Raw genomic sequence first — 25,954 nt, forward strand, 5'->3', positions numbered from 1 at the left:
GTTGTATTGTGGCCAAGATTTGATTTATTATGGCAACCATAACAGCCCTATATATGGTAACCTGATCACTGTTGCATTATCAGAGATTTCACATTTGTATGGCAACTATAGTTCTGTTCCTTTATTCCAATTGGGATGCATCAACATTTCCAATTGGATTCACCATGTGTTTATTTCTTCAAAAAAATAAAAAAAATAATTAAAAGGACTTTCATGATGGTCATGATTCCTTACCCTAAAAGTAATCTATGGGCCAGGAGAAACACTACCATTCAGATTTGTTGAAATAGCCACCGCCAAGTTCAGCTAATTGAAGTCACTGCAAACAAAAAAGGTGCTATGGAAATACTAACCAAGTTTCAAATTTGTGGCCAAATCAACACAAATTCACATGTAACCAAGAACTTAATTTGATGCAATTTGAGTATATGGTTGTGCAGTTGTGCAAAATGTCTTGTCTTTATTAGCAATGGCTAAAAATAGCCAATGTTGGCAGTAGTTTGTTTAAACAAATCCAACCCATGCAGCATTCATGACAAGTCTGAAACTCTAAGTTAAAATTATTACATGTTATTTGCATAGAACTTCCTATTGGTTGGTTCTGACACTCCAAGTCGGAAACTCAAAGGGGTATCGCCTTTCTACAATGAGTTTCTAAGTTGAAAATATCAGAGTTTCCTAGTTCTGACATGTCATGAACGCAGCATGCATTTCTCCCGGCCCATATACTACATTCCAAATAAGGATCCACCTGATGAGGGGTGTCAGAGACAATACAAAGTCTCAACATACTCACCACACAAAACACAGAGACTAATTCCAGGCTGTGCTAGGTATTTATTTAACTTATGAGCAGATCAACAATGTTACCAAAGTCCATTCTAGTCAGGTTAACTACAATTTAACTGAAGAACATTTCAGACAATGATAAGACCTTTAGGAATTGAAAAGTGAGGGGAAAATGACTAATTACAACAAATAAAACTTAGCTAACCAGCAACACAGAAATCGAAATCGAAACAAATGCAAACACAGCCTAGCCTTTGGCTTCCTGCCAAAGAACTCCCACTAAATTACACTGAGCTTACATACTGCCTTAATGAGTGGAGCGGCATCAGGTGTCTTGTGTCTTAATTGGCCACACCTGAGTCTAATTGTCTCTAAATGGAGGATGTGTCAAGTGTTTGGAGAGCCTTTTGCAAGTCAAAGGAAGCTGATGTGCTACCAGTTTGTGTTCATGTCCAATTTGTTCATGAATAAATATATATAGATGTTCTTGTATCAGTCCAGTAATTTGTTAACATCTTAGTCTGGGACACAGATGGTCTGTCTGATGAAATCTAGATTGGCTCAGATCTTGTCTTTTTACTGGCCACACTGACAGACCCATCAAAACCAAATGAGATGGTCTGTATGTTTCTCATCTGGTTTTTATGAGTCTGTCAAAAAAAAGCACTGACAAAATCTAACCCAGTCCAAAGCTGCTTAGTTGGTTTGGGATGTGACTTGGGATGGTGTATGAGACTCCACAGGTGCTCTGAGAACCCAAACCCAAAACCAGTTTATCTATTTCAAGATATATCACAGAGCTTATGATTCATCTACTCATTGGTTAGGATGAAATATTGCTATATTGTTCCCAGCAGTGGATCAACATTCCTCATGTAAAGGTTAGTCAAGTAAGGGGAGAGGAGGGAGAAACATAGGGTGTGAGGGGAGATGTGGAATAGCTTTCACAGAATTAACATTTCCATGGCATTTCTTAGCAAATCCAAGTGACCCAGCAGCTACATATTTGGACTACATACCTCAAAACAGAGTTTTCCAATAAGCAAACTGCCAATTCTCACCTAGTACAGGGTGAGAGGGTATTATAGCCATACACTACATACATTACCAGAGCTGGCCCAAAAGCTAAGTTCCATCTGTCCCCCACATTTAAACCAAAGATGGGCCAGTAACTGCAGGAATGTATCTGGGCCACTTTCCTCATAACAGAGCCCATTATTTAAGTTCCAATTCTGACCCAGTACTGGTCCCACATATTTAGACCAAAAGTGGCGCAGTATGACAGGAAGGTATCATGGCCAGATATCACATCCCAGAGCTGGCCCATGAGCTAAATGACAACTTTTACCTAGTGGTCAACCACATTTAGACCAAACATGGCCCAGTGACTACAGGATTGTATCAGGGCCAACTCTCATCCAGGGCTGGCCCCCCATATTCAGACCAGGTCTTGCGGGACCAGGTCTTGCGGGACTCAACCACATGTGCCACCACAAGTCCAGATCTGGCCCACAATTGTCTGCTGACTGGGAGGAACGTATCAGGGCCACATTCCTCATACCAGAGCTGGCCCACAGCAAATTGCTAACTCTCACCCAGGGCTGACCCCCCATATTCAGACCAGGTCTTGGTATTTTTGGCACTCAGCCACATGTGCCACCACAAGACCAGACCTGGCCCACAATTGTCTGGTGACTGGGTACAATACAACCTTTACATAAACTATAGAATTTAGGATAAGACATGGCTTAATGAACATGCTTACAAGAGTGGTGAAGAAGAAGTGGTAGTACTCTGTCATCATCCCCATGGACAGGATCTGGAGGGAAAGATAAAGTTGAGTGGTTGAAAGTTTTCCCACTGACTGCACATTCACACCACTGTTCTGCTCAAGCTAGCAAAAATCACATTTACTTCCTCTCATGTCATCCATCCTTATCCAAACCCATACTCTGGGTGATATACAAATTATACATCTTCACTTCTAGTATTGTCTAATGTTGTTGTGTGTTTGTGTGTTTCACATTTACTAGCATCTGAATGAGTAAATGTCTCAAATTGCTCAGCCATTGGTTTTAAAAATGTGTATGTCTGGCTAGAGATCTGCTCTGCTTGGATTTGGAGATGAACATAACATTTCTTAAGGGCTAGAAATCTACTAATCGTGTGCACAGTGGATAGATATAAAGAAAAAAAAACATGCAGAAATGCTGAAAGTATTACTAAGAGCACTCTCTATTTAAATTAGATTTGTGTTTGATATCTTCAATCTCAACAATGGTTCACTGACTCCTTTTCAAGAGGTGATGATATCTATGGTCATGCAGACATACAGTACCTATAGCTCAGTGTGGACAGATAGAGGAGAGGAGTGAGTTGTATTGTGCTTCACCTGCTTGAGAACATCTGCAGAAGTCTGGTGAGAGCAGTCAAAGATCACATAGAATTCTTTGCCCTTCTTCATCTCCTTCAGCAGCGGCCTGGCATCCTTACTCCCCGTCGGAAGCTGGCGTATTTTGATCTTGATACTGTATCTGGACGGAGCTTTGATCAACTCTTGCAAACGAATCAACCCTTGAATAAAGACAGAAATTGTTGTGTGAGTCTGGTTGAAAGCAAGGAATAGACTAAGCCATTTCGTGGTGCATATGGTGTCATGATGTTGTGTGAAAACATCACCTGATAATAGATATGTGATGCCATTATGCTGAAAAAGAAGAATCCATTGTCTCCTTAATTCTGTAATTCATAATATTTAATTCTGCTAAATACTGTATAACTAAAACTCAAATCTTAAAAAAAGAAATTGTAGTTAACCTGTTATCGCTGTTCCAATGACAAATATTTTCATTTATTTAGCAAGCCTAAAGATGATTTATTCCAGAGTTCAGAATAAATTCTGAATTATATTCTGCTAATAAAGCAGAATAAACATTCATACATTCAATGTAACCCTTGTCAAATAATATATTCAGGAGATGCGTACGTAGGAAAGAACCAAACTCCAATAATTATATCAGACATAAATTAGGAGAAGATGCATTTGTGGAGAAATCCCATTACATTCAGGAGGACTTTTCATAATGTGTACAGTATTTGACCATGATTAGTGCAGAGAAGATGGACTTGATATTAACAAAAGTATGATAAATAAAATTCTATCTGCTTGACAGGTCAGCTAAAAATTACAATTAACTATATTGGTAATATTATAGCAAGGTCGCAAACAATTGCAATCACTTATTCTACGCAATATAAATAAAGCCATAATAAAATATTGCCACACAAACATATTCCTCATAAATGGATATTCAGCACTTTCTGCAGTTTGAACAGAAGAACAAAAAACATTGAGGAGATTGTAAGGGAGTGTTTAATCAAGGTAGGATTTGCTATGAATCCTCTTCCATCCAGCACACAAATGCGATTTTAAGTGATTGAGTTAGACCAAGGAGGCTCTCAAATTTAAGCTTTTGCAACCTTTAAGAAGTGTGTAATAAACACTCTACTCAGAGTGACATTTCTGAGTCTGGAGACATCTGCACAGAGGTAATCCGCACTGAATTGTGGGATATAGAATAACTCCTCATAGTCTACACCAGCAGACATTTGTCAATACAAGGAAAAGCAGAGTGTTGTTGTAATATTATTAAATAGCATTACTTCAGTCAGAGTCAAACGAAAGCTGCTTTTGCTGGCTGGTGTAAGCAAATAATATTTTAATATTGCAGAGACATTCCTAATGCCATTCAGAAATATGAAGCCACATTCACAAAGCCACAGTACTTTCCAAAGACAGAACACTCTGTATACCCATCCTGGTCAGTCCACCCACCAGTTGCATCTTCGTATACAACGGTGACCGTCTTCCACTTGTAGAACTGCACTATGTCCAGCACAGCTCTGCTGATGGAGGCATATTCAGGGTAGAGGTTGATGTAGAAGCTGTCTTTGTTGTCCACTGAGGGGTGTTTCCAGCGGGTCTGGATGTGAGGCACCTCCAGGGCGTTGCAGATAGACTGGACTGCACTTACCGAGGAGCTGTGAGATGGGCCAAAGACCGCTCCCACACCCAGCGCCAACTGATCACAGGCTAGGGATGTGTGAGGGACAGGAGGGGAGAAAAGATGAGAGTAGGAGGGAGAATAAGTTAAAGTGTTTTTGGTTTTTTTGTGATGTATGATGTGTTGCATTCCTACATTATTAGAAATCATACAAGTATCATCTACAGTGGTACAGTAAGTGTCAAGTGTAATAGGACTTCTCATCTCCTCCATTGTCACACTATCATCTAGCAAACAATGACAGTGTGACAATGTAAACAAATAATGAATAAAAAAAGAGTAGGGTACATATACCGAAAAAGAGAATAATGAAATAATCCTTACCTCTTCTAGAGGCCTCAAAACTGTCAAACAAGTTTATTCTCTGTATGTCATAGGTCAAGGTGGTGTTTGGCATTAAGGTCCGATTTCTGTTTATGTTGGTTACAGCAAATTTGAAGGCCAGTTCTTCAACACTTATTGGCTCATTCTCAAGGGTCTCAAAGATACCCCCTGTAACGACAGAAGAGAGAGAGGATTTTGGTGAACAAATGAGCTTAATCTAATGTCGTTCAAAATTGTGTTTCTTAGAGCACATACTATTAGGGCTGCAACAATTAGTAATCGATGACGTTGATTATGTAAATGTTTTGTTGAAGATGGAGGAGGATTCCTCCAAAAACTCGGACCCAGAGTGTCAAAAGTGTGGGAATATTTTAAGCAGAAACCAAATAATATGGTGCTTTATTCACTGTGCAAAACCCAAATGGCATACCACAGCAGTACTAGGCTGTTCAACTGCCATGCAAGAACACTTGTAAAAGAAGCATCCCTGAGCCATGTGGGAACACACAGCAGCACTTAAAGCATTTACAGCACATACTTGCAAAGTATGCATATATAGCTAAGCTGCTATTGCTACATATTAATAATGGCAAAATTGCTCTGACACCTAGAAAGAATAGCATTTAATAACAGCCTATGCTTGCGTGACTAGTGAATTTGTCATATAAAACGATAGCTGTTTTTTCCCCCATGCATTTCTGCTTACATAGCTACTGTATGTCGGGAGGTCTCATACACTGTAGTAAATAGTAAACAATGTGTGCACTGCGCAGGGCAAAGTTTATTCATGAAATTCACCCTACACGCTTCCCCAAGTAATCTGTAATCTGTGTTTGCTGTCTGAATGTGCAGCCCCTCCAATTGATAATCAATTTGATTCTTTCAGCATTTAGCTGGGCATAGATACAGTTAATGTCATGATAAAGGTTTTGTCATATAAAAAAAAAAAAAAAAGCTGCCAACTGATGGGTGTTATATTGTTATAAGACAATAAAGTACACTAAGTTAAATAGATAAAAGAAGGAATACATGGATAATTGGATGTACTTACCCTTACTTGTATAGTTGGCATCCACACACAGCATGTACAGGCATGAATCAAAATAATGTCATGATAAACTATGTCATGTTATCATTTAATTTGTAGCCTACATGTGAAATTGTGTGGTTTAGACTAATCAATAACCCTAACCCTAACCCTAACCCTAATCTACAGATTAATCAATAAAAAAATAATAGTTGCAGCCCTACATACTATATTTACACAGTTGCATAATGTGGCCCAAATTCCAAATGCATTTATCACATGATGACTCAATACAGATGACATGATGTATTTCATCATCTGATCAGCAGTTTGACCTTGTATGACTATCCATCCTATTTATTTGTCTTATTTTTCAGAAGACCATTTTAAAACATGACTATTCTGACATTTTGACTTGAACAAATTGGAACCCAGTTCATGTATTTATTCTTGTTTGTATTTATTTTTGTATCAGCATAAGTTTACTACAGAGATTATGGACACTTTGTTGTGATGGCATATATGACAACTAGAAGAATTCTACAATGAGGAAATTGAAATTCATTATAGGCATAATCAGTTGATATTTAAAGTGTTTCATAATTAGCATCATTGATTTTCAAACAGTCCTCTCAGTTTAAACTAATAACCCACTCCAAATCCAATATGGTGAACAATCACATTCCTTTATCTGGCACAGTCAATTGTGATTTCCTTCAATTTGCAGCTACAGTCATCAGCCATCTTTGATCAAACTGGATTGAGAAACGTGCCCACCGTCATGGATTTATAGTATCATATAAGCATGAGGAGATAACTGCCCCCCACAATGAAATCGGGGAGGAGACTGTGGATCTGTCTCCATCCTTTTGTATGTTTGTATGTCATACGCGGTATCTCAGACACCGCTGGGACCATTTTGATGAATCTGGGGTGAATAATGCATCTTGCCATAGAGATCAGGCATTTACAAAATGACATTGATTGGCCCAAGGGGGGTGTTATTGTAAACAACTGAAATTTTGAAATTACACCAATTTGCAAAAGAGGGATGCTATAGTAAATGAAGTTAATTAAATTAATTCCAAACTTTGCGCAAGCATATTTCCTGTCCCATTTGAGCTATAGTCAGGGAATTTGCTACATTGGTCACAAGGAGGGGCACTACATCATTCGTGGGAGACAACATGTGTACTGTAGACTTGTTTAATTTGCAGTGGAGAGGTTAAGGTATCCACTCAGCATGCCAACACATGACTACTGGCTAAAGCAGGGTTGTGTTTAAAAATACAGTGCCCTGTGTCGGTAATAGGACAGTGAAGCATGTTTTCTTCTTTTGGCTCTATCCCCAAAAGTTTGAATTTGTATACATATTTCATGGCACCAAAAATAATGGGACAGATTGGCTTGACATGGGTTTCTGATTAGTCAGGTGTGTTCTGTCACATCATTTGTGCAGGCATAAAAGAGCTGTCAGTGTAGTTTTTTTTTATTGATTCTAGACTTCTTGCCTTTGGAGTCTGCTGTTGGTGTCTGTCAACATGAAGACCAAAGAGGTGTCAATGAAAGCCATTGTTAGGTTGAATATCATTAAAAAGACAAAAAAGCAGTAGTGAGCTCAGGAATTGCAAATGGGCTAGTAGGCCAAGGGAGACTTCCACAGTGGGTGACCGAAGAAAAACCCCAAAACAACTGTCCCACAGATCAGGGACACTCTCCAGGAGGTAGAGGTAGGCTGTGTCAGAGACTACCAACCGCAGAATACGACGCCAGTCGAACTAATGAGGCTTCACTGCAAGATGCAAACTACTAGTTATCCTCAAAAAGGATGGTCAGGTTACAGTTTGCTAAAAATTACCTAAAAGCCTGAAGAGGTCTGGAAAAAGATATTGTGGACAGATAAGATGAATATGATCATGTACTGTACCAGAATGACCAACAATGCTTTACTGTCCCATTACGTTCAAGAACTGTTATTTCCTCACTCTGTGTAAATACAGACCCATCAACAACCTATCATTGAATTATTAAAGCACTGCAGAGGTGACTTTGAAGCATGTTCAAAACATGTTCTGATATGAATGTTCTAGAACTTCGGAAATCATGATACCATTATGGATTATTACAAATCAATACAAAAGAGAATAAAACAGAATAGTCACACTATTCTGAGAACTGTTATGATCCCCTCCTGCTTATGTCTTTGTTCATGCATTGATTGAACAAAATGTGTGCGTTGATACAAGCAAGGTCGAGCAAGTTGTTAAACACTACAACAGGCCAGCAGCGAGTTCCTCCTTTCACTGAGTAAAATCTGGCCATCTGGTTGAGCACATCAACGCCAACCTATGGAATAGAAGAGAAATGGTTAGTATTATTAAGTAGAAAATAACATATTCAGTACAGTGCATGTTGCCTACAGTATAGATAATTGGCAGTTGCATACCTCTGTGCGATTGTAGTAGGTCACCATCTACTTCTTTTCGGTTCACTGCTGATGGCCACCGTGGGAGGCATAGTGCTGAGAATGTATACTTTCGCTTTGTCACTCTTCATCACCACATTCTCAGACACTCGCTCACCCACTGGCCAAGCTTATAACAAGCAATCAAATTACGAACAAAAGTTTTCCAAATATCTGTAATTGGGGTGAATTTGTCCATCTCCCTGCATGTGGATCTTGTGTCCTTATCATGAAAACGCAGGACTTGCATAATTTTAATGAAGCATTCGCCTGTCATCAGATCTCCAAAAGCTTTCCAAGTCCATGGACCTTCTGCTGTGTGCCCCTTAGATATATAGAGAAACCAAACTAGTGAACGTGTCAATGAATAAATAAGTGCACTCCTAATTAATTATATCCATGTCTTCATCAGGGTGTGATGAGTTTATCACTGATCTTGCTTCTAGCAGTACGATAAACAGTATCAGAGCAAGGTAGCATACGTGTCTGTTCTTCACAGGCTGGGTGCGCACTGTGCAGGCTTCTATTCACATGCAATTGCGCATTCATCATGCAAATAACTGTTATTGTCTGCCTGTCTATGTTGCTAATAGCCATGATGGTTGACATGGTTAAGCCGTTCATAACTGGAAGGGCAGTTTAGATTTACCATGATGAGGGTAAAGCTGCGGCGAGGCACAAATGGACCATTGGGGCAGATGTTAATAATGACACAGGATGTGACTTGGAGGTGTTGGCTATCAAAAAAAGGTGTGGTAGTCATGAACATGCTTCCAGATTTCGTTCTATGTGTGATTTTGACATTTTAACAATGCTATTATGTTTAAAACAGACATTTAGAAAAAGTCAGTGAAGGAGGCAGACATGGGTTTCACAAAGGAAGAGTTATTTTATTATAATGTGTCACATTGCACCTGTGGCCCTCTGTTGGGACTAGTGTTAAGCTCAATTGGAAAGATGGAGATGGTGTCATTTAGCATTTTGTTAGTTTGTGGGTAAAATGTGAAAGTGTGCTGCAGCTGGTATGGCAGTGAGATTTTCCATTGCCCCTTAAAGGAGAGATCAGGGAAATAAAACATTAACAAATGGCAATACAAATTAGCAGATACCAATATTGTCAGAATGTCATTTGAAGATACATTTTTCTTTAAACATAATCACTTCTCAGCTGGCTGTGTGTGCCAGGGTTGTGGGGAGGCGGGGGAGTTAAGGGCCTGGTTCTGGGGGTTGAGAAAATAATTTTGGACGCCATCCAACTCTTAATCCGATGCAGTGCTCCAGAAAGATGAAGGCTCTAGCACGCCATGGCCAGAAATACAGCCAAAGTTCAGTGTTTTAGGTGACCCTTTACTATGGGGAACACTTATTCTGCACTTATTTGTAGTTTATGAGTGTTTAATAAGTATCTTATTTCTATCTTATGAGTGTTTAATTGGGCACTCACATCTGAGGATTGAACCAACGACCTTGTGGTTACTGGCTAGCCTCCCTAAGGTCAAGGCCAACCTTGCACCCAATAAAATTGTTGTGTGGGTGTGTGTGTGGGTGTCTTCAGGGGCTGGGTAGAAAGGCTACAAATGGATGCATAATATGTGTTCACTAAAATAAAGTGTTACCATGTTTTTACATTTCAGTAAAAGTGCACCATGTAAAACATTAGGATTAAGGCCAGTGAAATGCAGCAGTGTCACCACCTACATAACATCACCAGACTAATCAGGGTCCTTACAATATGTAGGATGAAAGTGCCTGGACACGTAGATTTCACTCAGGCCTTTCAAATGTAAATCATCTCAAACATCTAGGTCCAAAATTATGGGATTTCTGATATGATCCAGGCAGAACTAAACCTGCGCTCTCGGTGCATTCACATTTAATATAAGCACAGGAGACACAGAGACAGAGTCCTTAACAGTCCAACAATAGAAAAGGTATGACAAGTCATGAGACCAATGCACTTCTCTATACAATATAGATAGCACAGCCCATCTCAATGGCATCTTCTTATTATTAAGTTAACAGAAGATCAGAAGATCTTTGCCATATATTAACAATGCAGCTCATTAATTAGATCCAGAGATCAATGTATGGCATTTCAGCTCTACAACTATTGAAACAATAAACTTTCAAATATCACTAGGTCATTGTACTTTCTATGAAAACAATCTTTATGCAATTGGTTGTGAAATTGTGACTGATTTTGAAGAGGAAACAAGCTGAAAAAGTCTCCCCTCGGGGGGCCTTGATCGTGAATGACTTTTTTCTTCGGTTCTGTAGCACAGCCTCCAACCCCAAACTGAGAGAGCCTTGTCTAGACTCCCCAGTCACTCAAATGCATGCCTGAAAGTGCCATTCCTAATTATGGTTACCAAGCCTCAGTGAGTAGCTGCTAAGACCTGTTAATGTCCTTCATTCTATTCATTGGAATATTACATTCTCAGGACAGAAGACAAGTGAACAAGGTCTCCTTCCAAAACCCATTCATTACTTTTCAGTAGGTCAAATTTGACCTTTCCTTCAGGCTTCAATATAAAATGGTTAGACTAACATCAGGTTTTAGTATCGAATCAAAAGTTATGTTGTGTCCTCCAACAGTAGTGGCCTTAGTGGCCTTGACAGAGTATGCATGTACTTGCTACCTGCTACTGTGTCTCTCTAGTATTGTTTAATAGAAATACAGATTGCTGATTATTGTTGCTTCCAACCCTTTACTTATACACACACACTATAAGCTTACAAAAACTATCCTCAGAGGTCCATATCCACACCACAGTTTCTGAAAAACTCCTTTAAATATTATGTAAATATATTATACTAATCTCATATTAGTATGCATACCTTCTCTCATTGATACATAGGCCTACTTGATGGGAAAAAAGACAAAAACATGGAAAAACATAATCTTTTCTCAGATTTCTACCTGAGTAGGAATCTTGGATTTATATTCACAGACTGTGAAGATACTGTGTGAAGACTGCCGGTCCATAGCAGCAATCACTGCTTGTCCACATGCCATAGGAATATGTTTCTGCTCAGTAAAGCAGGTTTTTGTAGAAATGTTGTATTAAGACATTAAAAACATCTTTATAAGAAACAGATTTTGTATTAGACAATATACTGTCAACTTTCCTTTGAAAATGATCATGAATAATAAAGTTTAAAAATAATAAACAATAGACAAATTAAGTGTCAATTAATTACAGAATATACACATTTACCAGAGGCAAAATGTAGTGGAACTACACTCAAACTACACTTCCAGGCCTTAAATGTTGGGTAATTCTACCCAACTGAGCTTTCATCAACAACGATGGCAAGACTGACACTACAATATTTCTTCTGAGGCAAGATTTCTCAGAGCTGATGTGAAACAGTTCTGTAGGGTTTCAGCTGCCATGGGACCAGCAGGCCTGATGGTAGTTCAACTCTCCCCACAGAGAGTGCCATTGTTACATTGTAAAACATTTTCACAATTCTTCTTCAACAACAAAAGGACTATTTCTTGAAAAATGTCCCACTATGCTACTATTTTCAAACTGTATTTCTGTATTAACTGTATAAAGTATATAAATCAATGTTGTGAATATATTAGTAAATAATATGTGTGGGGTTTAAGATGCTGGCAATAAGTATTTCCCTTAGCTCGGCCCAGTAATGGGCAGTTATGTGTAAAAGGGCCTATGAAAATGTGAAATTCATCAGAGAATATTGAATTGGGTGCCAAATGAAAGCTACAGTAACTATATTTTTGGGAAATGAAATCTGAAATATATTTTTCAACCATCGTCAATCATAAGAATAGGGTTAAGCAAAGACTTTGACTTCGGTTCAAACATATGGTAAGCGTCTAAAACCAATCTATCAGAAAAAGTCTTTAAAGGTGTTTATGAAAACATCAAAACTCATTAATGTTCAAGTAGGACCCCAATCAACTAAAATCAGAGGATATATTTTGAGGAAATGGTTTGGCTTCTTTTAGTTTAAGAATTATTGCTAAATCAGTTCCCAAAAACCCACATACTGTAAGTGTAAGATATCTCTGCCTCATGAGCAGTGAGGATAATGAAAGTTAACAAAAGTAAGAAGTATAGGTAGACCTACCAATATGTGTTATGTTTTTACTTATATCGATATATGATTAAATATATAATAAATAAAACTGTGATTAAAACTGACCAACAAATCAAACTGGTAAAGGAATTACTGAAATTGAATTGGCTACATTCACTTATAGTACAGGTTGTATCTTCAGCTGTCCCTGTGGAAGAACCCTTTTGGAACCCTTTTAAGTTGATGTATAACACTCTTTGGTTCCATATAGATCCATTTTCACAGAGGGTTCTGCATGAAACCAAAAAGATTATCCATGGAACTTAAAAGGGTTCCAAAAGGTTTCTTCCACAGGGACAGCAAAAAAAACAGTGGGAAATCATACAGTAGTAGTTACAAACCACTCATTAAGCACCGTATCAACATCCTCATTGCATGCTCCACATAATGGAGACTTCATTGTTGTTGACAGTGGGGAAGCAAAGCCAGCAAATCACACAAATATGTAGCACAAGTAACTACCATTGAGAAGGATTACACACATGTTGCACACACCTACAAAAAGGACAGCAAGGGATTTATCTTCATCATTAAAGAGTGCACTGACACACATGGTGTGGTGTCCCTAAGACAGATTCTTAGGATTCTTTCCACACCAGTTGCAGACAATAAAGAACGCTTTCAATTTCATTTTGCAGAGGTTATCTCTGAGGCAAACTGGGTGCAGATTTGGTGTCTCTGTGTGTGTACATGACAGGCCTAATTGTATTTTATTTTTTCAAAATCATTTCTTTGGTGCCAAAAATGTAGCCTATTTTATTTCGGTATAATGAAGAAAAATACACTAAAAACCACAAATGTCATTGATTTAAATCACATTCAATTAAGAGTTTATATGTTTCTTGTGTTTTGTGAGTTTTTATCAATTTATCTTTTTAATGTTATACATAGGTTGATAAAATAATATATTATTACACAATGACATTCAGAATGACACCCTACTCTTTCGGCAGACATATTTTTAGATTGTCAAATGGAATTGTTAGAAGTAGTCCTTGTGCATAGAGTTGTATGGTTTGTTAAACTTTGCTATCAAGGGTTTTTGTTTGGCATATGTTTGAAAGTCAAAAATGTAATCCCAGCATCATTCTGTTACCATAGAATTGCCCTAATTTGTTTTTTTATGGGAAAATAACATTTCTTGACAACACACTTAAAGGTCATGATGCAGATACAATGATTTAGGATCTGTGAGTGACCTTATACACTTTTATCACTGTTAGATATCCTCAGTATGAGCATTGTTTCATCAACATAATTCCATTGAATTGAGCTCCAAAGTCAAAGTTTTGAACAAACAGTCAAATGTTTTTGTTATGATATCATCAACAGTTGGTCAGGCTTCATGGAATATTTTGCTATTTGCTTCATGGAGTATGTTTCTACTTATAAGGTTTGCTATTGACCATTTTACTGACTAAATGTTTATTTTTTTCGTTTGCATCTTTATGTACTAGAGTCTACACTCTAGACTGACTTTCAGGTTTCATGGAATAGAGCAACAGTAAACCAACACTGTGAGTGGAATCCATTTTCAATCAGAGTGCAGGCACTAAATAAAAGACAGAATGAGCATTTCACACTTTCTGTTAGCTAATGACACAAGGATCAATGCTACCACTCAATAGGCTATTAGCAAGCAAATGAACAAATGAACAAGTAAGCTAAAGCTGTCTAAAGTTAGTTATGCAATAGCAACTGGAAGTTTAAATTTAAGTGTAAGGAATGCCTTCAATATTGAATGCCTTCAAAATTGATTTATATTTTAAATGTCTCTAAAATTATGGCATCCACCAATACATACATATTATTGAAAGCACTATAAAAGGTCCGCTGTTGTCCCCTGTGTGATGCTTTATTTTATTTTATGTCGTTGAATTACTATCATTTGTATTACCTTTTGCATGTGACAAAATATGATTATTGATTATTGATTATTGCATGTGACAAAATATGGAGAAGCTCACAATTTCTTGTTTGTCTTTGATTCATTCATTGTTTATTACCCTCTAACAGAATTACAGAGGTTATTTTGAAAGGTTGAATAAGACAGACAATTTTGTAAGTGTAAAGGTTATAAATGCTATTAAGTCATAAAAACATATACAGTGCCCTGCGTAAGTAATGGGACAGTGAAACATGTTGTCTTCTTTTGGTTCTATACTCCAAAAGTTTGGATTTGAAAACAAACATTTACTATGAGGTTAAAGTATGGATTCTCAGTTTTTATTTATTGGTATTTGTGTACATATTTTTAAAAAGTATATTAGCAATATCATTGGTTTCACCATTTGGAAATGACATCTTTTATACATAGTCCCCCTATTTCAGGGCACCAAAGGTAAAGGGACAGATTCATATAATGTCCAAATTAAGCACTCATGTTTAGTATTTGGCCGACAATCCTTTGCATGCAATAACTGCCTGAATGCTGGGATGCTGGGTATATTCTCTGGTGATTCTCTGCCAGGCCTGTACTGCAGCCATCTTTAGTTGTTGTTTGTTTTGAGGTCATACTGCCTAAAATATTATCATCAGGAAATGAAATGCATGTTCAATTGGTTTTAAATCTGAAGATAGACTTGGCCAGTCAATAACTTTTTCCTTGTAGGCCCTGAAAAACTCCCTAGTTTCTATGGCAGTATGTTTGGGGTCATTGTCTTACTGTATGATGAAGCGCCATCCAATGAATTTGGAGCCATTTGCTTGTACTCGAGCAGACAAGATGTTTCTGTACACTTCAGAATACATTCTGCTACTGCCGTCAGCAGTTACTTCATCAAGTAAGACAAGTTAGCCAGTTCTAGTAGCAGCTATTCATGCACAAACCATAACATCCTACACATGTTGAACAGATGAGGTGGTATGCTGTAAATCTTGGAAAGTTACTTTTTTTACAAAACGTTCAACTTGCAATCACTTTGGTATTTGATAATATTTATCTTATCTGTCCACGAGATGCTTTCCCAGACCTCTGCAGGCTTTTAAGGTACTTTTTAGCAAAGTGTAACCTGACCATCCTTTTTGATGACAACTAGTGGTTTGCCCCTTGCAGTGTAGCCTCTATAGTTCGTCTGGTGATGTATTCTGAGGATGATAGTCTCTGACACATTCACTCCTACTTCCTGGAGAGTGTTCCTGATATGTGGGACAGTTTTTGGGGTGTTTTCTTAATTATGGTGAGCATTCTTTGGTCATCCATTGTAGAAGTCTTCCTTGACCTACCAGCCCATTTGCGACTGCTGAGCTCTTTTTTCTTTTTAATGATGTTCCAAACTGTTGATTTTGGCAAGCCTGAGGTTTTGGCTATGTTTCTGATAGTTTTTTTTATCAGCCTAATAATGGCTTTCTTTCATTTACACTAATTTTTTTGACAGACACCAATACCAGACTCCAAAGGCAAACACAAAGCCTAACTCTCTTATTCCTGATGAGACGGAACACACCTGACTTACCAGAAACATCTGTCAAGCCAATTGTCCCATTACTTTTGGTGCCCTGAAATAGGGGAACTATGTATAAAATGTGTTGTCATTTCTAAATGTATATATTCCCTGTATATTCCCTTCAAAATATTCTGCAGGTATGCACTAATACAACCAGAGGCTATACCTTTTTTGAAGTTTCTGTTCTTTTGTATAGCACATTGAGAGGCACATAACATATGAGCGCCAACCCATCCTATGGACGGTCAAATATCATGAATCTGATTGCTTTAGCTCAATGTTGTCACGCTATATTTTATACAGTAAGGCTATTTTTACAATGGCATTGTCACAAAGTGGGAAAACAGAAAGTGAGCATAGTATGAACAACCCTCCAAATATGTCATGTCATTCTAAGAATAGCCTAAAAGAAAAAGAAAAGAAAAAAGTGTGTTTCCTCAGGCCTAACATCACTGGTAAGAGTTACCATTAAAAAAGGGTGCAAAAGCCATGATGGACCTCTGTGAATTTGTATTAATTATCATGTGAAGGGAAACCTTAAACCCAGCGAGCACAATGACGTAGTTGTTTACTCCCCCTACCCCCCCACCTCTCACCCCAAACCCCGCCCCCCCATCCTGGTCCAGTTCCCAGTGCCCCCGCACTAACCTGGGCCATTGCCAGTATATCAATGAACTAGGAGGTCTTAACCAGTCTACCATCCCCGTTTGATGTGGAGCACTGAGCTCTCTCTGTTCTGCAGGACAACTGCAAGAGACATAAGGCTTGTGCAGTGACATTCTGCCACACAAATTGCTAAGTATATAGCAAAGTCCACTGTCATTGTTCCATGGCTATTAAATGGAATCAATGGTATTGGCTGTTCTAACACAAGTAAGGAAGGAGACAATATTATCCATTGGCAAACAGAACCAAAGGTTTTACCATCCTTGGCTGATATGTAGACAAACATCAATCAGTGATCATCAACGAAGTCTGTATGGCCAACAAAATACATACACTAATAGAGACTGTGGTAGTCTCAACACAAGCCACAATTGGTGTATTCTCCCCAGGATGAGGTTTTGTGGCTGCTTAAGTACCATATTTGGGGAAGATAGTCTCTCTGCATAAAGAAGATTAGTGAGGGTTGTTTGGGCTTGGGGGAGAAAATGTACAATTATTACCAGCTCTAGTAAGAGTCACAATCTGATGCTGGTAATTTTCGCCTAGAAAAAGAAACGTTGATTGAACCACACACCATATGGGAGAGATTACGAGTTTGCATGGGGGTCATGAAGAAAATGACAAAGATTACATCAGACAGCGGTAGATGATTTAGAGTGATTAACAATATAAGGGACAGATTAGGACTATCTGAGAGGGGTAGGGGGTAGGGGTACATCTGAGAGGGGTAGGGGGTAGGGGTACTGCCCTACAATTAGCCTAGGGGAGTTATGCAACAACACACTCTTCCTTGTTCACTGACTTGAGGAGTGTGGTCATATTATTTTTTTTAGCTCATTTCTGGAAATGTAATTCTCCACATTTCAGAGACTCCACATTTCGATCCCTACTGTTCCAGCGTAAGTGTGAGATGTGAGACTCATATCTTTTAATCGAGACACTGCTAGCAATGGTGTTTTTTTAGGAACTGTATCATAGTGGCAGTCTTTATCAAGTATATATTACGTTATAGTCTCTTAACACAATAGAAAACAAAGATATGTCCCCTGAATCAAGGGGGATCATAAATTATCTAGAACACAGAACTACAGAACAAACAATTGTCTTAATTGTTTAATTTAGACTCTAGTTTCACTATGATACCAAATAGTGTGTGCATCTTCTGCCCCCTCTAAATCAACACATCATCAGACAAGAGGCCATATACTCCCCAGTGATCCAATGTAGATTCCTTTAAAAACCCTAGTGCTTCAATTTGATGTGCGATGTTCTCAACAAAAACATATGAATTCAGTATTACTTAGATGGGTAAACTGTTATACTGTACCTATGGAGAAGGGTTGACTGAAATATGAGTATGTGTTTTTAGAGGGTAATAAACAATTAATGAATCAAAGACAAGCAAGAAATTGCTCCATTGTGAGCTTCTCCACATTTTGTCACATGCAATAATCATAAAAGGTAATACAAATAGATAGCAATAGCAGTATGCATATGTAAATGTTCCATGTGCATACTGCACAGTAACACTGCCTACTTAACAAATGATTCATTACATAATTAAGACACCTAGGCCCTTTTAATTTGGACTTCTTGCCATTCATTGTGTTGAATGCATTTGCAACTTCATAAAGCACTCAGCAAGGGATGATATCCAAAACAAAGAATAACAAGTGAGATAACCGGTGCATAAATTACAAATTACAAGTATGAGAACCACATTTCAGATTACAAAATCTGTCGGTCATGGTCCACTTACCGATTCTAAGGACTTGCTGCGAACTCAGCCAAAACTCTGCCATGAAGTAAAGCAGCGAAAATAACAGTCCCTTCCTTTTCGCCATGGTACTCTCTCCGGAATCAAATTTAGCATTGATATCTGCTTTTCTTTTCTTTTAATTCATGCTGATAACTTGTCAGTTCTTGTATCCTTATCGAAAAGAAATTGACATCTGACCAACATCTTTCTCTCATACATTGTGTTGAGAAAAGCACTCCTCTTGCAGTTGTTGCTGATAAAGTCAGAACAAGACTCGTTTTCCCATTCTAAAATCCCATTTGTTTTATCTGGGTTTGACACCCCAATTCGAATAGTCCCAACAATATATCCCCTCTTTCATTGTTTCTAGTGTATACTTGAACTGTACTATAACTGATGAGTACCGTGCGCGGAGCGTGAGCGTCTCTTTCTGTGCATGAACTCAATTGAGGGCACCGCCAAGCTGCTGATCCGCAAACATGGATACGTTCTGAAGATTAACTTCAAATCTGGCAACATTCGACCTCGACAACGTCTTTGCTTTGGTACACCGAGGAATGATTAAATCTTTGCTCCAGTCCTGATGGAAACGCAGATCTAATCTTCAAAATAGTCGGTGACGCTCCTAGAAGATTAACTACCTCTCAAACAGTGTATCTGCCACAGTCTGATAAAAAACGAGAACCTCATACTTTGTTCTACCATAGGTTAACCTACTTTCCAAAGTAAGGTTTTTGACTCATCTAGCAGCAATCCTGTTTGTGATAGCGAATGGAAGTCCTCAGCTTTTTTTTGGGGGGGGGGGGGGGGGGGGGTTGCAGGACAGAACACACTTACGGTGGCGCAGTGCTGCCAAGCAAAAAATAAATAAATAATTCCTGTAATTTTTATAATAATTCTCTAACAATAATTCTCTAATAATAATTAACTTGAGATAATTCTTAAGTTAACACGAGATCATGATCACGTTAATACTAGATAATTATCACTTTAATAGCCTACGTGATACTGAAATTATATAAAGTGGTGAATTAATTGCACTGGGTTTTCACTTGATGATTCACTTGCATGCGGAGTTATGGCACAATTGGTAGAATTAATTCAGTTTTACTTTAGTCATGGATTAAGACATCGAGAGATGTTGATGGGAGGCACAGCATTCGACTCATACTCCAGAGTCACAGACTCAGAGGCACACTCATCACCACGGGTTGATTTCCCGCTGCTTCCCCTGATTACTGGGAGGGATAGGGGAGAGGCCAGGCTTAGGGCAGTGTATTGGGGGAAAGACAGGGGTTTAGTAGATCAGTGTAGTGAGGTGACAGGGGAGAGGCAGTGGTTAGAAGAAAAGTTAAGTCCTATAAGTCACTCTGCGAGTCAAGAGTTTTTGTTTGTGGTTGTCAGCACTTCAACCATACACACTGCTACTGATGCACATGTTCAAGAAAGGGCCAATATGTTTTGGACTTTTAAATGATTGACATATATTCATTGATTCTTAGTTCAACTGTCTTACCCCATCAGAACCCACAATACTCTGGTTTTACTCTTTTGTAAAGCTTCAAAACTTCATAGAAAAACATGTTTAAAACTATCATTTTGATCGAATGGATGGTATTTGAGATTGGTTACAATTCTCCAGCCTCACCCATCAGCTATTTACCCCCAAAAAGTGATGGGGAGTGCTCTTTGTTATTGTTTGAATCCCAGATTGCCCATTTAAGATACTGAGCTGAGGGGCCAGCTTCTACTGCAGACTCAAGATCTGTATTTTATGTTTTATAATTTCAGTTGATTGTCAAATTCTGAAAGTCTGGACTAGGAGTGAAAGTACAATGTTGTAAAATCATATGTGTATTTAGTCGTAAATGTTGCCATTTACTGCAACATTAAAATATTTTTGGTTTTAGGAACTGTTGCATGTCTTATCATTAGATGTGATTGTGATTTATGTGATTTATATGAGATTTATATCATAGCCTATTCATTAAGCTGTGTCAGGAAAGAGATCATCCATCTTAATAAAATAGTGAGCGTGGTTTAAGGATGGTATGGAAAGATTCTCTTTTACAAGATAAACAGTATGTTGAGTGGCTGTGAACTGTGACCTCTTAGTTCTGAAAAATATAATTACTGTGCATATTTATGTTATTAATTGATATTAATTGATTATATTAATCTGTTCTGAGGTCTTCTAAAATGGCAGTGTGATCTGGTATCTTGCTTTGGCCAGCTCACTACTACAGATTAATTTAAAATGAATAGCAGAAGAAGAAGCCAAGCAAAATCCTCTGGAGGATGGATTTGATATAGCAGACCGAGATGGATCAAAAGGTCTGTAAAGGGCACTCCTCGTGTTCTTTGGTGTCATCTAGTGGTGAACATTGATAGTGAATATGATCCAATGATATGACCAGAACAAACAGTAACTTTTGGAAATGTGTTACATGTAGATTTTAATTGATATTTGTACAATGTTTCCTATGTAATCAAATCACAAGTCATCTCTCAACTCTGATAACATATTTTTTCTTACTTCATTGTTGTGCTTATTGTCGTGCAGGATTCATAGCCGGCCATGTTCAGTGTTTAATGCTATGTCTTACCTTATGGATAAACTGAAAAGTGTTATGTAAACACCGACAGCAGTAACAACAGCATGATAACCACACAATAGCCTTTGGTGATATTAATACATTATTTTAATCAGATTATGTTGCTCGTTGCTGACATGGTCTGTTTTCTCTCAGAGTAGAAAGGTGTATAGGGGTCTGCATGTTGTGAGAATAACAAGCCCATCCCAAACTGGTTTTCAGTACAATGTCACCTCTAATTAGATTGGTAATAGTGACAGAGTCAAACTATCTACATATATTTACAAAATAATGAAAAACATTGAAAAACACCTCTATAACACCTCTATAACAGTATAACAAAATACATATTGTGATGTTTTAAAAGGAATTTTACATTTAGTCCTTTGAAAAGAAAAACTAAGTATAAAATAACTATGTAATTATAGTAACAATATGTATTGAATAGATTTTTGTAAGGTAAAGCAAGTGGCAGAATAGCCTCAGAATGTTTTCCCTCATATGTATACACCAACACTACTTCCACTGTGAGATCGGGCTTCAAGTTGAGATGTATTGTATCCGATGAAAACTGGATTTTGAGGTACAACATGGAAACTGGAGTTGTATGACGGACTACCCACATGACTGTAGGAATACGGAGTGGTTTGTTGGCTTACATATATTGAGTTTTCTGGAGTCGACAGACTTCCAACAAAGTTAGAGCTGTGAGAAGAAAGCTGGTCACCCATACTGCCATGGTATGCTAATAGCCCATTCTCAACCAAACCAGGATTATACACTGCAGGAGGGTTCTTAAGGACTCCATTTTGTGCGAAAGGAACATTATGAACTGATGGAACTTGGTGGTGTCCAATGAAACTATGACTCTGTAAAGCAGGCTGGTGTGCCCTCATGCTAGATATGCTTGAAACTGGATGATACCGCATTAAAGTTGACTTGTTAGGTGTTGGATTGTATCCGAGCATGTTGGGTGGGTGGTAGACATCAAATGAACCTTTGTTTGAGGGCACGCGACGACAGACAAACAAGACAGCGGAGGCAAACAGAAAGGCACCTGTCACCCAGCCGATATAAAGTGCCTCTCCCAACTCCCTGCGCTGGGCATCAATCAGCAGTGGGTTGTAGAAGTCCCTGATGATGACATGGCCAGTCCAGGACACAGGAATAAAGACACAAATAGAGGCCATGAACTGCATGCCACCTGCAACCATCAAGATAATGGTCTTAACGTGGTCATTATTCTGAACACAGGAGGTGCAGCGCATTCCTGCTAATGCCACCAGGAGCCCAACACCAGACAGGGCCAGAGAGCAGCACATCAGACCCCTGGCTGCCTGCAGATCCGGGGGCAAAAACAGCAGGGAGTCGTACACCTTACACTGCATCCTGATGCTGGCTTGTCTATAGCAGTTCATCCACAGGCCCTCCCAGCGGGTCTCCATGACGATGATGTTCTCCCCGATGAAGGCTGTCACCTTCCACATAGGCATCCCTGTGGTTGCTGCAGCCCCTATCAGTCCTACCAGACCAATACACATCGCCGCAATCTCTGACAGCCCTTGAACCATTTTGTAATGTATGAGCAATCTTGACAGAAAGATCTTGACACCTCAATAATACACCATTCCAATTCAAGCCAAATGTAAGTCCTGTGGGAGAGTTGGAAGAGTGTCTGAGACAGGGAGTCTACTTGCCCTGGTCTGACGGAGGTAATGAGGTGGGAGAGAGTAGAGTGTTGTTGGGTACATTCTCTGTTATGGGAGAGAGGCTTTACTCTCTCCTGGTTGGTGGAATGAGGGTGAGGAGGACATCTGCTGAGTGTGTGTTTACAGTCCCTCTGGCTAGCATACAGTACCTCAGTCTTTATCTCTCTTATCAACTCACACAATGGAGGAGAAAATTCACTGGCTCACCCTCTTGTTGATGTTTGTACTTTTGATGTACAAATAATAACTTAAATTATTGACCATTACCTTATCTGACAAGATCCTGCCCTCTTGTACATTTACTACGTGACCAATCAATTTGGTTTAATTGTTCATTATTGTCAGTCATTTCAAAGCTATTATGATGAGATGATCCAAACGTAACAGGGAGTATGTGTCCACAAGTACTACCATCAATCACCACAAGAGAGGGGAAAGGAGCTTCTTAATGTGAACAGACACTAATGCGGAGTGTTTTAGGCAGGTCAGAGCATTTAACCACATGCGCAAGATACTGTGTGGTAGATCAATAATTGATAATTCTTTCGTATCAATTTGATATAACCTTTTTTGTCATGTCTAGAAGATAATGAGGGGAAGTTTTACTTGAGGTCACTTTTACCTGAAATGTAATGTTCAAATGTCCAAATGTGTATTCCAAAGAACTCAACATTGTGTGTGTATAACCCACAATGCTAATTCATCACAGACAAGTTACACCAGTTTATTAACAACTATTCTATTGTATTCAAGACAGTGACAACAAAGTTTGTCAAATTGTTGAATTTAATCACTCAGTGTATATTAGACAAAGGTTTTACATTGTACCTTTCAAAGCTATTCACATTTACAATAAAATACAGTATTATGAAATGTTATGTCATTGTGTATTTTGGACCTGATAAACAAATATCACTGAGAAACTCAGTAAAATGTTTCATGTTTGAGTAGCTAAACGGCTTAATCCATACTTAATTGAAATAAAAGAAAGAAATGCTAGTTCATTAAATACCAATAGATATGGCTATACCTCTTAAATGAAGCTTATTCAATTCTGAACACAGTGTGTTTGTCATTCAAAGTGACAAATTCTGTCTCCATGATAATCCTGTACACTCTGTTTGTTTTCAGTGTGTAGAGAGGTTAAGCCCTAGAGTCCTACTGCTGCCAGGTCCACACCTTCAGCAATCAGTCCTAAAAATAAGTAATATATTTACTTAAGAATTTCTTCTCCATTAGTCCCTATGAGCTTCACGACATCAGTGCGTTTATCAAGATATGTAATTGTAATAAGATACAGCTTCTGTCTGCTTTCAATCATTACACAACTGATTTTGGACACATAGTCTACTTGTTGGGGTTAAATAGTTCCTTGGGGTGACAGTCACAATACCATATTTCAGGATGGTCTTGTGACTGTTTTATCATCCCAAAAGTACAGAGATCCCAAAGAGTTGTGATGATAACCAATGGAGTCATGTTGACAAAGCCAAATACTGTAACACTGTGCTATTTTCCAAGCAAGTTTGCATGAATGGCTGCTGTATGTAGAGCCCACAGTTTCAGATCTTATCATGGTAGATTACTGTGTGCACTAGGCTACTAGAGGGATGAAAAAAAGGAAAACAAAGGGCACAATAATCTACATAATTTAAATTACAAATCACAGTATCAGGGGATGTTATCATTAAAATATATAACCTGTGCACTCCACCTGTGCAAACTAAGTACAAATGTGAACACACACATATATATATATATATATATATATATATAAGGAATATTTTTTTAGGAGGCTGCCTCTAAATCCTTTCTTTGTGCATTCACAATAACAGTCTATCTTCCCTAAGTGTGTCTATACACCTTAAACACCTCTTTTACAAATAATAACAGTGTTTTGAGCTGAAATTCATCTTCCTTATCCAATTGAAATATCAGTAGTGTCCAGCCTATCTATAGTAAAAAGAGCATCACACATCCATTGAAGTTTTTCTCACAGAACCTGCACAAGCTCAGGTGGTCATTACCTTGGTCAGTCTAAATGTTCAGAGATAAGCGACAGCACTGCGTACAGAGGGATATCTGGAGGGGTAGCTGTAGTTAGACGGCTGTCTTTGGAGCGGCTGTGGCGGGGGCATTACCAGTGGCTGGGGCTGTGGCTGTGGGGGGTAGGTCATGTACTGTGTGTTTCTAGAGTACATGTATCTGTCTGGCCCTTTGTCTTGGGACAGATTGCAGCAGGTGAACATGCATCCTCCAGCAAACAGCAAAGCAGAAGACACCCAGCCGATGTAGAGCGCATCTCCCAGCTCCCTACGCTGGGCATCAATCAACAGGGGGTTGTAGAAGTCCCTAATAATGACATGGGCAGTCCAGGAAACAGGGATGATGACACAGAGACAAGACATGATGATCATGCTGCCTGCGATGATGAGAACCACACGCTTGGCTCGGTCATTGTTCTGGATACAGGCAGTACACTGCATCCCCACTATGGCAATCATCAGACCCAGTCCACCCAGCGCCAGAGAGCAGCACATGAGCCCACGGGCTGCTTGCAGGTCAGGAGACAGGGCCAAAAGGGAGTCGTACACCTTACACTGCATCCTGATGTCAGCTTGTCGGTAGCAGTTCATCCACAGGCCCTCAAAGCGAGATTCAAAGACAATGATATTTTCCCCAATGAATGCGGTCACGCGCCACATGGGCATCCCAGTGCTGGCGGCTGCTCCGATGAGCCCAATCAGGGTAAGACACATACCCACTATCTCCAGTGCTGAGTTGCCCATCTTTTACAGTACTCTCCCTACCTAATCCAGGGGCTGAAGTGAGTCTCTGACTATGGTAAAGCAACAACTACCCCTCTGGAGTAGTTTTGCATCCCAGTGGAAGAGGAGCTACTACGTGTGCACCTGTACAGCCTCCTCCCTCTGGATAGGACAGCAGAATGGGAAGGGAGGGGACTGTGGTCGGTTGCTATGAAACAGAATCCCCCAGGACAT

At 38.9% G+C, this 25,954-nt stretch overlaps 3 protein-coding genes across 5 annotated transcripts in view; all 3 read right to left on the minus strand.

Moving 5' to 3' along the window:
• The window catches only part of LOC310822661 (glutamate receptor ionotropic, kainate 1), a 28,379-nt gene extending 9,453 nt beyond the window's left edge, over positions 1-18,926 (minus strand). For all 3 annotated transcript variants that reach the window (XM_083695096.1, XM_083695095.1, XM_083695094.1), the window contains exons 1-5: positions 18,650-18,926; positions 5,178-5,345; positions 4,625-4,882; positions 3,182-3,363; positions 2,555-2,608 (exon numbers count right to left, since the gene is read on the minus strand). In XM_083695096.1, coding sequence (XP_083551222.1) covers positions 2,555-2,608; positions 3,182-3,363; positions 4,625-4,882; positions 5,178-5,345; positions 18,650-18,734 — 747 coding nt within the window. In that variant the 5' untranslated portion in view covers positions 18,735-18,926. The remainder of the gene's footprint in view (positions 1-2,554; positions 2,609-3,181; positions 3,364-4,624; positions 4,883-5,177; positions 5,346-18,649) is intronic.
• A 2,171-nt stretch (positions 18,927-21,097) lies between these two features.
• LOC310822501 (claudin-8-like) lies at positions 21,098-22,936 on the minus strand. The gene has a single exon (XM_083694856.1). The coding sequence runs from the start codon at positions 22,812-22,814 to the stop codon at positions 21,741-21,743; it is 1,074 nt and encodes a 357-aa protein (XP_083550982.1). The 5' UTR covers positions 22,815-22,936; the 3' UTR covers positions 21,098-21,740.
• A 688-nt stretch (positions 22,937-23,624) lies between these two features.
• On the minus strand, positions 23,625-25,778 carry cldn8.1 (claudin 8.1). Its single transcript, XM_083694858.1, has one exon. It carries the CDS (start codon positions 25,739-25,741, stop codon positions 24,998-25,000), a length of 744 nt encoding a protein of 247 aa, XP_083550984.1. The 5' UTR covers positions 25,742-25,778; the 3' UTR covers positions 23,625-24,997.
• Positions 25,779-25,954: the final 176 nt, after the last annotated feature.

The sequence above is a fragment of the Argentina silus genome, assembly GCF_951799395.1.
Source record: "Argentina silus genome assembly, chromosome: X".
In the NCBI taxonomy this organism is placed as follows: Eukaryota; Metazoa; Chordata; class Actinopteri; order Argentiniformes; family Argentinidae; genus Argentina; species Argentina silus.